General features: G+C 54.5%; 1 protein-coding gene across 3 annotated transcripts in view; it reads right to left on the bottom strand.

Moving 5' to 3' along the window:
• Positions 1 to 12,083, bottom strand: part of MYO7A (myosin VIIA) — an 87,068-nt gene that overhangs the window by 35,558 nt on the left and 39,427 nt on the right. For all 3 annotated transcript variants that reach the window (XM_025356411.1, XM_025356412.1, XM_025356413.1), the window contains exons 16-20: positions 6,743 to 6,880; positions 4,721 to 4,879; positions 4,171 to 4,263; positions 1,988 to 2,082; positions 134 to 218 (exon numbers count right to left, since the gene is read on the bottom strand). In XM_025356411.1, the coding sequence (XP_025212196.1) occupies positions 134 to 218; positions 1,988 to 2,082; positions 4,171 to 4,263; positions 4,721 to 4,879; positions 6,743 to 6,880 (570 nt within the window). The remainder of the gene's footprint in view (positions 1 to 133; positions 219 to 1,987; positions 2,083 to 4,170; positions 4,264 to 4,720; positions 4,880 to 6,742; positions 6,881 to 12,083) is intronic.

Raw genomic sequence — 12,083 nt, 5'->3', positions numbered from 1 at the left:
GCTGGCCGGGGCAGTGGCAGGAGGCCAACGAGGTCAGGCTGTGCTGCCTGGGTGCAGGCCAGTCCCGCTGCCATGGCAGCAAGGCTGGGTTCAAAGGCCTGTTGGGGCAAGAGAAGCCCATGGGGAGGCTCACCAGCCCGTAGTTCTTCCTGCAGTTGTGACCCCGCCAGTGCCTCTGGATCAGCGTGGCAGCGTTCTTCAGCTTCAGGAAGTTAGACCTGAAACAGCGGGAGTGGCGCGGGTAAGCAGTGTCCAGAGGCAGCCAGGGCACAGGTGGGTTTGGGATCACGAGGGCATGCTGAGTCCTGGCTCTGCGACTTCCTAGCTATGTAACCTTGGGCAAGGCACATAACCTCTGTGCCTCAGCTTCCTCATCTGTACAATGCGTAGAATAATGCTTGCCCTGCCTGCCCCACAGGCCTGTCACATAAGCCTATGAAGGTAGACATTCAAAAGATATTTGTTGAATGAATAAATGTGTGAAAAAATAAGTAACTAAAATAATATAAAGATTAAAAGCTTTGAACAGTCTAACTTCCTCATTTTATACATGAGGCAACTGAAACTTGATAGGTTGGGACTAGAGCCTGTGTCTTCTGACTGACCCTAAGTGAGCCCATTGCTGTTCCCCCTGCACACAGCAGGCTGCTTCTGCAGGAAAACAGTCATCTTTGACCTGATAGAGGACAGAGACCACGCACAGACAGCAGGGGTCTGCTGAATGTAGAAATAAATAAAGGAAGAGTGAAGGATGGGTATGTCAGTGTGCATGTGGGCCAAAAAGTCAATGCTTGGAGACACACATAAGCAAATGAGCAACTGTGGGAATGGGTGGGTGGGTGGATGGATGAATGGATGAGTGAATGGGTGGGTGGGTGGGGGGATGGATGGATGGATGTATGGGGGAATAGGCGGGCGGATGGATGGATGGATGGATGGATGAATAGGTGGGCAGATGGATGGATAGATGGATGGATAGATGGGTGAATAGGCAGGCAGATGGATGGATGGATGGATGGATGAATAGGTGGGCGGATGGATGAATAGGTGGGGAGATGGATGGATGGATGGATGGGTGAATAGGTGGGCAGATGGATGGATAGATGGATGGATAGATGGGTGAATAGGTGGACAGATGGATGGATGGATGGATGGATGAATAGGTGGGCAGATTGGATGGATGGATGGGTGAATAGGAGGGCGGATGGATGGATGGATGGATGGATGGATGGATGAATAGGTGGGCGGATGGATGGATGGAGGGATGGATGGATGGATGAATAGGTGGGCGGATGGATGGATGGATGGATGGATGGATGGATGGATGGATGGATGGATGAATAGGTGGGCAGATGGTTGGATAGATGGATGGATAGATGGGTGAACAGGTGGGCAGATGGATGGATGGATGGATGGATGAATAGGTGGGCGGATGGATGGATGGATAGGTAGGTAGGTGGGTGGGTGAATGGATGGATGGATGGGTAGGTGAAGGGAGAGAGTGACCATATGAACTGCAAAGGGGTGTGTTGCAGGATTTTCGCAGAGCTTTAATCACATTTTGGAGTCAGTCCTGCACATTTGTGAATTGTCACAGGTGTACAGATATCCTTTACATAGAATATGAGACACATTTTGTATTCATAATTTATAAAATCTCAAATTTCCTCTGTGCAAAATTTCATCAGCATCTGAAATGAACAGTGGGTCCACATGTGAGTCTCATGTATCTACATGTGAATGTGCGTACGTAGGTGAATGTATTGGATTATTTGGCTTACATGGCACAATGGGTCCATGTAAATCATGTATCTATATTCCTCTGTGTTTACATGATCATGTGTGCATGCTGTGCATGTGTGCACATGTTTCATAGGTGAACATGTTTTTTTCCTAGTGTTCATGCGGGCAGAGCAGAGGAGAGCCAAACACCACACGTACACCTGTATGTGGGCTGAGGAGGGGAGGAGCTGGTGGGAACACGCACCTGTCTTTGAACCCCCGGATGACCTTCTGGAGGAGGATGACTCTGTCAGTGATGGCTTTGTCCCGCTCCACTTCCAGCAGCATGTCATGGTGGTCCTAGGAGGCAGAGCTCCTGAGCAGCACCCCACAAGGTCTCTAGAGCCACCTGCTCAGTCCCAGCTGGGGCCTCTCTTCCTTCACTGGGAGCCCAGGTCTAGAACTCAGTTGGGTCCCATGAGCTCCCAGCTGGCTCTGGCTCCTGGGGCAGCCTCCCACAGCCACCAGGACAGACAGGGGTTGTGGCTGTTTCCCAGAGGCCCAGGCAGGACAAATGGAGCAGAAGGTGCCTAATCTCTCTGGATGGGGTCAGAAGGCCCAGTACGCACACACACCGGCTTCTTCCCTATCATCAATCTGCCCAAGCCCCCTGCTTCTAGACGCCCCTGTCACATCAGTCCCTCACCTGGGCTGGGCTGTCGCCATTCCTCTCCTGAATCTTGGCAGCAGCCTCCTAACCAAAGGTCTCACGGCCTCCCTGGCTCCCTCTCCGGCCCTCCTTCACAAGCAGCCAGAGAGACCCTCCTAAACACAACCTGGATGGTGACCCTACAGTGACACCTCATGGTTCCCCAGGTCGAGCCTGGGTTCCTCACCCTGGCACTCAAGGCCACCCATGATCCAGGGTGTCTGCCAACTTTTCCAGCCCTCTCTCCTCCTCACCCAAGACCCCAACCCTCACTCTAGTTGGACAAAACTTCATTGGTTCACTTAATACAGAAGAATTGAACGCCTCCATGTGCCGGCACTGTGCTAGGTGCTGGGGAGGGGAGGGGCTGCCACAATGAACCAGGGAGACATGGCCCCTGCCCTTGGGGAGGGTAGAGTTTCATGAGGGAGCCACATCCATCAGATAATCACAGACACACAGGGCCCTGACAGAGGAGATGCTCAGCTAAGGCATTCTGAATGAATGAATGAATGAATGAATGGATGAATGAGCATGTCTAGCCTCTCAAAACCATGGCCATATTGGAAGAACCTAGCAGTGTAAGTCAGGGGCTGATGGCGCTCCTCCGAGTTCCCTGGCATTAGATGCCATCGTGATTCCTGCCTTCCCCACTTTGTCCACACAGGGGCTTGGCATCAGACCCCCCCAAACTGGAAGCCCTGCTGCCTGCTTCCTAGCTGCCTGGCTTCGGGCAACTGACTTCTCTCTGAGCTAGTGAAACGGGTATAATATTTTCTTCTCCACAGGACTGTTTCAAGGATTAAATTAGCTCATGGATGAAAAGCCCCCACCCAGGGCCTGGCACATGGAATATGCTTTCTGGCTGACCACTCTGGGAGGCACAGGCAGGGAACATTCATCACATCTTGCTAATGAGGAAATGCAGGTGCAAGGAGAGAAAGGGCCTAGCCTGAAGCCCCTTGGCTGGAGAGGATTTAAAAGAGGCCACAGGCTCCCTCCAGTTCAGAGCTGGTTCCTGTCCCTCCTGCAGCTGTCCTGGAGTGTGCAGGCCCCACCCCCTACACCAGAGGAAGGAGCCCTGTCATCCGGGACAGCCAGAAATCTAGCACAGCGGAAATGCAAATGGGGAAGCCCAGCGCTGGGAGCTCGCACTGTCCCTGCTGTGGCTGCCCTGCCACTGCCAGCTCCCAGCCATTTCTCCAAGGCTGTGACTCCGTGACTCCCACAGGCCCTGCTTCCTGCTTCCCTCCCCAGTTGCCCAGGCAGCAATGGGAGCTGAGCTCCCTACAGAGTGACGGACAGGTGGAATGCTGCGGACCCCAGCATGGGATGGACCCTGCCAGGCAGGAAACCACAGGAAGGAACCTAAAGATACACTCAAGAGACCCCACACAGGCACACCCCAATTTACAGATGGGAAAATGAGGCTCAGAAAAGGCCCCAAGGCAAGCAGCACCCCCGCCTCCCTGCTGTGGGCCTGAGAGCCAGCCCGCCCCTGGCATGTGCTTTGTAACCTGTGGTCAGTGCGCTGACCCTGCTCCCAGGTGGTAGATGATCTCAAACACCAACTTACCCTTCCCCACCGGAGAGACCAGATCCCACCTGCTCCTCCAGCCACACCACAGCCCGGCAGGAAGGATCTCAAAGCCCCAGCACTGCCTCCCTCTCCCGAGCACCCCAGCCCACGTGATGGGAATTCACAGTGCCCCAGGGCAGCCCAGGGAAGCTGTGCTCACCTTCAGAAAGATCTTGGTTTTGCCTATCTGCCAGTCATCGTGGGTGCCCAGCACAGTCTCAGCCATGCGCTGGCACGTCCCGCGAAGGTCACCCTGGAGTGGGGATGAGGGACACAAGGGAATGGGCAGTGTCTTCAGTGGGAAGGCCCCCGGAGTGTCCCTGAGGCTGGGAGGCAGGGCTCTTCTCCAGCTCTGCCCCTGACTCAAAGTGTGACCTCAGCTGGGTCCTGCCTTCTCTGAGCCCCAGTTTTCTCCTTAGCTCAGCTGGATGGTATGATTGCAAAACCCTTTCTCACAACTGACATCCAGGGCCCGCGTGGCAGCCCTGGTCTTGTTCCTTACACCACCATGTGTGAAGTCCTCACTAGGTGAACATGGCAACTGAAGCCTACTGATGCATTCCAAGACCTGACCCCCAATTTTCCATGCTGTACCTGAGAGGTTGAGCAGATGTCAAGCCCCGCTCACAGTCCTGATAAGAAAATTGGGATCCTTGCCCAGCCAAAGCTGGGACCCTCCTCTCCTGCCCTCTGTGCACTCAGCCCTGTACCTGCTTGTAGGCTGGCTTCACACCCGGCAGCAGCACGCGGTACCGCTCCACGAACTCCACGAAGCTGTAGCGGATGGGGTAGCCAGCTCGGCGGATTCGGATGGTCTCCATCATCCCTGAGTACCGCAGCTGGCGCACACACAGGTGCCGGTCAAACAGCTGCCGGGCAGACAGACAAGGGCATTAGGGCCAAGGCTCCTGCTGGGAGGCAGCCCTGCTATGCACTTGACCAACCCAGACAAAGGCTCAGAAAGGCCAAGTCCACATGGCACGGGAGGAGCAAAGCTGGGACAGGCACCTGGATCTGCAGCTCAAATCCACAAAATAGCATAAAGTGAGGCCTGTCGTGGCGGAGTTGTGTGCTTTGGAAGCACACAGAAGACATAGATTAATTCCTCTTGGGACACCCAACAGGCGAGCTTCATGGAGGAGGCGTCTTTATCCCCCTAACGCTGACAGGAGGGAGAGTATTCCAAGGCTGGAGGGGGTAAGCCTGTGCAAAGGTGTGGAAGCCTGAAAGCGCAGGACTTTGTTGGGAATCTTGGGGGAGCGAGAGAGGCTGGTCCAGGCCAAGTTATGGCTGTGCAGGTGAGGGGTGCTCTGCACAGCCCCAGGGAGGACCTTTCACACTGCAGCTATCGTACATCTGTGGTTATTCAGACAACGTTCTAGCTGCCTTAAGGAAGCAGCACATTTTTCAAAGGGCCCTGGGGTTTGGTTGGTGGAGGGGCTGGGGAGAAAGAGTACAAGGCAGGTGCTGGGCTGTGGGGCTCTGTGAGGGCCTCATCTATGGATGCTGGAAGCCAGGGAAGGTTTAGAGCAGGGAGAGACTGGGCCAGGTCTGCATTTGAGAACAATGTCACTGGGGTCCAGGGGAGGCAGGACAGGAGGCGAGGGAGGCAGGAGACCCTTGAGGAGGCCGTTGCCAAGGCCCAGTACACAAATGCTAAGGACTGGCCTGAGGGAAGGGTCCCACTTCAGAGCCAGGGAGACTGTGCCTGACTGCCCTGGTCTCAGTCCCCTACACCCCCTGCATTACAGGGAGAGCTCACTGGAGCCCTCTGCGAACCTCAGGCCCCTGCAGACCTGAGTCCTAAAGGGGTCAGGCCTCATCCACTTCGGCGAATGTTTTCCAGGCAGGAGGCAGCGGGAGGGGACAGTCTTGCAGCCTGTCAGCTTCCGGAGCCTGTTTCCTCTCTCTCCGGGCCACTTTCCCCGGCCTTCCTTCCCTGCGCAGATCCCGAGGCCCCAGCTTCCCCTGCGCCTCCCTGCAGGCCTCTGGGTAAACAACCCTCCCAGAGCCTGTGCTGGGGAAGGAGAGGGCTCGCAGCGAGGTGGCCCCAGCCTGAGCCCCTTAACCTCCCTGAGCCCCCAGTCCCGCATCTCTAACCTGGGACTGCCACAGTCTCTTTCTCACGGGCTGTTTGAGAAGGCTGAAGGAAGCTGTGGCCTGTCCATCCAGCCTATGCTGGGCACACAGAAAGGGCCCAACAAATGTTATTCAGAAAAGTCAAGAATGAGAATATCCCAACCAGCTGGAGGGATGGGGGAGGCTTCCAGGAGGAGGTGGTGGTTGAGCTGGGCCAAAGGAGAAGGGGACTTTCAAAGAAGCATCCCTAGCAAGAACCACAGCTGCCAATCACTGGGCACTTGCTGGGGCCGGGCATCTGCAAGCATTATTGCATGGAATAGTCTCAGGAGGTAGGGATGGTCAGTCCCCTTTCCATGTATGAGGAAACTGAAGCGTAAGAGAAGAAACTGCCTTGTCTGCAGTCGCCCACTTGTAAGTGGTAGAAGCAGGATCTGAACCTGCCGCAAGCCCCCTGCAGAGTCTAGGCTCTTTCCAAGGCACCTGCTGCCTCCAGTAAATAGGGGGCCTTGTTTTGTAAGCTCCCAGGGTGCCCCCAATTCCCTAAAGGGACAAAGTCTCACATCCTTCACTCCCACCCTACCTTATTCTTGACAGAGCTCCTCCACATCACCCTAGCTGCCACCCGCCAACCCCAGGCCAGGGCTGCTCACCATGGGCTTCTTGAACTCATTGGGCTTGATGCATCGCACAAAGAAGGGCTGGCAGGCACCCAGCGTGCGCATCAGCAGCTCCAGCGACCGCTTGAACTGGCTGCTGAGTGTGGGCGAGCGCTTCCTGGTCTCGGCGCCCTGGGGGGACGGACAGCAGAGATGGGAGGGGCTGTGCCTGCCCCTATCCAGTGTCCCAGGAGCCGCCCAGTAGGAAGCGTGAGGGGAGGTCAGTGGGTCAGGGTTTGAGGGACAGGGCGGTATTCGAAGTTTTCCTGCAAACTGCCTCTCCCCACCGTCTGAGCTGGAGCCTGGACCCCAGATACCCCTCCAGGAAGCCTCCCAGGACTTCCAAAGGTACTAGCTCTGGGCCAGGGGGAAGTGAACCCTACAGGAAGATCTCCGCACTGGGAGTCGGGAGCCTGCCCCTGCCCCTGGTGCGCTGGATGACTCTGAGCAAGGGGCAGCCCCTCTCTGAGTCTCATCCCCCCTTCCCTGAATAAAGGAGTAATCGGACTTGGTCACCTCAGGACCCTGAGGTCGTCTCTAGAGACAGGGATTAGACAAACCTAGACTCAAGCCCTGGCCTACCACTTCCTAGCTGTGTGGCCTTAGGCAGGTCACTAAATGTTGCAGAGCCTCAGTCTCCTAAGTGGAGGTGATGCCATCTATCCATCTGACCAGGCTGTGATGAGGGTCAGAGGTCAGGGCATATTTCAGTAAACAGCAACCTGGAAAGGTGGTGCCGCCTTCTGGGAACCTGTGGGCAAGTGCGAGGAGGAGGGGCGGGAGCTGCTGGTGACCTCTCTCCTCCCAGGCTTAGCTGGCAGCAGCAGGCTAGGGGCGGGGCAGGCCTGGCTAATCCTCCTAAGAAGGCACACAAGCAACTTCCCCCTCATCCCCGCACTGTGGCACCGACGCGGCCAGGGGTTCTGTGCTCCACCAGCCACTACCTGGGTGATCCTGGCAGCCAGCGAGCCCCATGCACCTCCCTGCCCTACTGGGGTCCCCTCTGAGAATACTGTGGAATGAGGTAAAGCCCTGAGCCACAAACAAACAGGAAGCCAAACGGCAGGACTGATGGGAACTGGACACAGAGCTCAGGTTCTCTTCCAAAGCATCTTGATGAGTGTCTTCCTGGCAATTTTCATTTGGTTGAGAATTTCTTATTTTATTTTATTTAACGTCATTTGGTTAATATTATAAGATTTAATATCTTTAGAGTCACTATTTCATCTGATGTCCTGTATCATCAAAACCCAGCGGTGCAGATGTAGATATGTAAGGTATTTGGGGGGACAAAGGTGTTATGCTCATACTCAATTTAGGTAATATGCCACCAGACTGTGATGAGGCCTTCTGAGAAAGAGCCAGTGCCTGCAATTCTGAAATCTGCAATGCTTTCCAATTGTGTTGTATTTGGAATATATTCTAGGATTTTGCCCAGAGAAGCTGCGGAGTATTTGCAATGTGGTAGGGTAGTGGTCAGATCTGTGGCTCCCGGGATTGTCCTCAACTTGATCCAGCAGCAGCACTGGGTGACCCCAGTCACTGGAGGGGAGCTATTCAAGTTGGGCTGTACCCAGCCTGCGTTAGGGCCCCTGACATGAGTACACACATATGCATGCACACACACAACACACACACCCCTCAGCATGCACACACACACACACAAGGAGCTCACGCGTACCACCACGTGCACACACACGCACACGCACGCCCTTCTTTGGTCTTGGTCATCACAATAAAACTACTGCTTTCTGCCCGTCCTCCCAGCTGGGCTCGGAGCCCCATGAGGACAGGACGGGTCTGCCTCTATATTGCTGCGTGGCCAGGATCTACCTGACACAAGTAACAGTCAACACTTTGATCTACTGAAGTGCCGTTGAACTGGTTCCTAGTGACATCCATGGGTTCACAGAAACTGTCCACCTTCCCGTTGCTCCAGCCAAACATCTAACAACTGTCCACAGTGCCTCTTCTGTCACATTCAATATATTCACAAATCTTACAGGCTCTACTTTCAAAATATCTCCAGAACCTGACCCCTTACCACTTCCTTCACCGTCAGCCTGGTCCCAGCCACCAGCGTCGCTCTCAAATTCCTGCAGCAACCCCCCAACTAGTCTCTTTGCTTCCATCGCCCACACTCCAGGCCACCCTCCCCTGGAACTGAGGAGTTAGAGAAGAGGAAAGAGTGGCAGAGCCAAGAGCCACATGTGTCTCACCAGCACGGCCACCCTACAGCACAGGCCCTTCAGACAGAGACTCTTCTGGGTGCTGGAGCTTCGAGTGCCTGGGACTCTTCCACTCTCAACACAGCAGCCCAAGTGAGGCTGCTAAAACAAAACCATGTCCTTTCCCCACCCAGAACCCTCCACTGGCAACTTGATTCACTCGCATGAAGGCACAGGTCCTTGTAGGGACCCACAGTGCCCCCAAAGGAGCTAGTTCCAGGGGCCTCTGGTCTTTACAACACCTGTTCCTACCCCTCCAGCCTCCTCGCCCTGCCTGGGATGCACCTGGGATGCAGGCATAGGCTTGCAAAGCACCTCAGGGCATCTGTGCTTGCTGTCCCCTCTCCCTGCAAAGCTCTTCCTCCGGAATGTGGCTGGGCACATTCTTCCTCACCTCCTGCTCAGCTTCTCAGGCAGGCCTTTCCTAACTCCCCATTGAAAATCACAGAGCCCCACCGCCTCATTCCTCCCTTCTTAATGTTTCCCTATGCCGCATCTCACCATCTGATACACTGTAGCTTTTACTTATTTATTGGCTTTCTATTTACTATTATTTTTGAGACAAGGTCTTACTCTGACGCCCAGGCTGGAGTACAGTGGCACGATCTTGGCTCACTGCAGCCTCGACCTCCCAGGCTCAAGCCTCCTGCCTCAGCCTCCTGAGTAGCTGGGACTACAAGTGTGTGCCGCTGTGCCTAGCTAATTTTATGTTTTTTGTAGAGACAGGATTTTGCCATTTCGCCGAGGCTGGTCTCGAACTCCTGAGCTCAAGCAATCTGCCCACCTCGGCCTACCAAAGTGCTGGAATTACAGTTGTGAGCCACTGCACCTGGCCTTGGCTTTCCAACTATCCCCTCTTCTGCTGGAACGTAAGTTCCATAAGGACAGAGACCTTTTCTGTTTTGTTCACTGCTACGTCCCCAAGACCCATGACAATGCCTGGCATATAGTAGGCACTCAATAAAGGTTTGTAGGTAGTCAACTGGGTTTCTGATTTGGTTTTATTTCATTGAGGGGAAAGGCTGTCCTTCCTGGTATTCGCTGTTTTCTGTGACAATCTGCAGATAGGGATGGGGTAAAGGTGGAATTGAAAAGTCCAAAGCCTCCCCAGAAAGGACCTGAGAGGAAGACCCCAGAGCATGATGTGAAAGGGACTGGGAATTCTCAGGCAGGAGGCCACCTGCATAGAGTGAACAGGCGTCTCTTGGGCTTGGGGCCCCAGGATATATGACTGGGCTTTAATCAGGGGGTAATCAATGTCCTGGAAGAGCTGCCTTCATCACAGCTGGACTTGGCCCTTGACCAGCAAGTGCTGCGGTGGGGCTGCCCAGGGCTGCCTGGCGAGGCAGATGTAGGAGTCAAAGGCTAAAAACTCAGGGCTCGGGGACCTGCCCATGATGGGAGTTCAGATCACTGCAAGAAGTGGCGTGGGCTTCCATCCTGATAGGAGCATTGCCACTAGTACACTGCCGTTGAATAAACAATTAACCAAGCTGATTTTCATCTTCCTTTAAAAAAGCCATTGTGTTTCTAGGAGTTACGAAGTATGTTTTCTTTCCTAAGATGCGATGTTTATGGAGCCAGCACGGTAAATTTTTAAAAATTAAAATTATATTTAAAAAGGCAGGAACTTGGAAAACCTCACTTTAGCCCACTCTTGTATATGGCCTTAGACAAGTCCCTGAGGCAGGCCTGCGCTCGAATCCCTGGTGTGTCGCAAGGTGTGTGACCTCAGCGAGCACCTTGGTCTCTCTGGGCCCCAGTTTCTTTCTTTAAATGTTAGAGACAGGGTTGCCCACTGTCACTCAGGTTGGAGTGCAGTGGCAAATCACAACTCACTGCAGCCTCCAACTCCTGGGCTCAAGGAATCGTCTTTTCTCAGCGCCCCCACCCAAGCGGCTGCGACTACAAGCGCTCACCACCATGTTCAGCTAATTTAAAATCGTTTTGTAGACACAGGGTCTCACTATGTTGCCCAGGCTGGTCTTGAACTCCTGGCCTTAAGCAATCCTCCTGCCTTCGCCTCCCAAAGTGCTGGGATCATAGGTGCGAGCCACGACACCCAGCCTGGGCCCCGGTTTCTTCACCTGTAAAGTGGGAGTAATAGTAATTACTCGCCAGGTTGCAGTGGGGAGTGAACGAGCTGATAAATATAAGTGCTTAGCTCGTAGCCTGGCTCAGAAGAGGTGCCCAGTAGATGTAACTGGTATCAGATTGGTCACTGTTGTATCCTAATTCTCTGCTCCTAAAACTTCCTCCGGGGTGGGCCATTTCCGGAGACTCTGGGATCCTGCACTTTGACCTCTCCAGGATTTCTCAGTAAATGGGTTCTAGTCCCAGAAGTAGGAAACTCAGAGCAGGAAATATCATGGAACATTCCCAGATGCCTCCAGGAGCTTTGAAAAGAGAGAGGAGAGAGAACAGGTAGGAGGGGAAGATGGGGTTTAACCAGAGTATGCCCAAGACCAGGAGGAATGGGTGGGCCACTGAGTGGGGCCAGCAGGGCTATAGGAGAAGATGAAAGAGTGGGAGAGGCCAGAGCCACGCCTGTCTCAGCAGTGCGGCCACCTTACAGCACAGGGCCTTCGGGTGGGGACTCTCCTGGGTGCTAGAGCTTCCAGTGCCTGGGACTCCCCTCTCTCAGGTCGGCCCTGCATGTACCCCAGCAGTCGGCCAGCCTACAGTGTTGGTCTGTCGGGGTGAGTGGGGGCGGGAGGTTGTTCCAGGGCTGATCCATGGGCAGAGGGGAGAGGCCACCATCCAGACAAGCTCCTTGCTCCTGACATGCCCTGTCTACTGCCGGGGGTGTGTGGATTGTTTCAGAACTCTGCCAGGCAGGCAGGAAGGAAGAGGGACTCAGCACCAGGCCAAAGTGGAAGGATGTCAGTATTTGGCAGAGAGGAAATGAAGGTCTGAGGAGAGAAAAAGAGGCAAAGGGGTTGACACCACTATGCTGTTGCTAAGGGGTACCCAGCACCTTTGGGATCTAGAGCACCATGGGAGCCACAGCCTGAACCAGAGCTCAGGACACAGCAGGGCTGCTGTTTCAGGCCTAAGGAGGTCCGGGGAATGGTGTCTCCTAGTCCCAGCTCCCCGTCAGAATGCTG

The sequence above is a fragment of the Theropithecus gelada genome, chromosome 14, assembly GCF_003255815.1.
Source record: "Theropithecus gelada isolate Dixy chromosome 14, Tgel_1.0, whole genome shotgun sequence".
NCBI lineage: Eukaryota > Metazoa > Chordata > Mammalia > Primates > Cercopithecidae > Theropithecus > Theropithecus gelada.
This window is presented reverse-complemented; position numbering and strand designations above follow the sequence as displayed.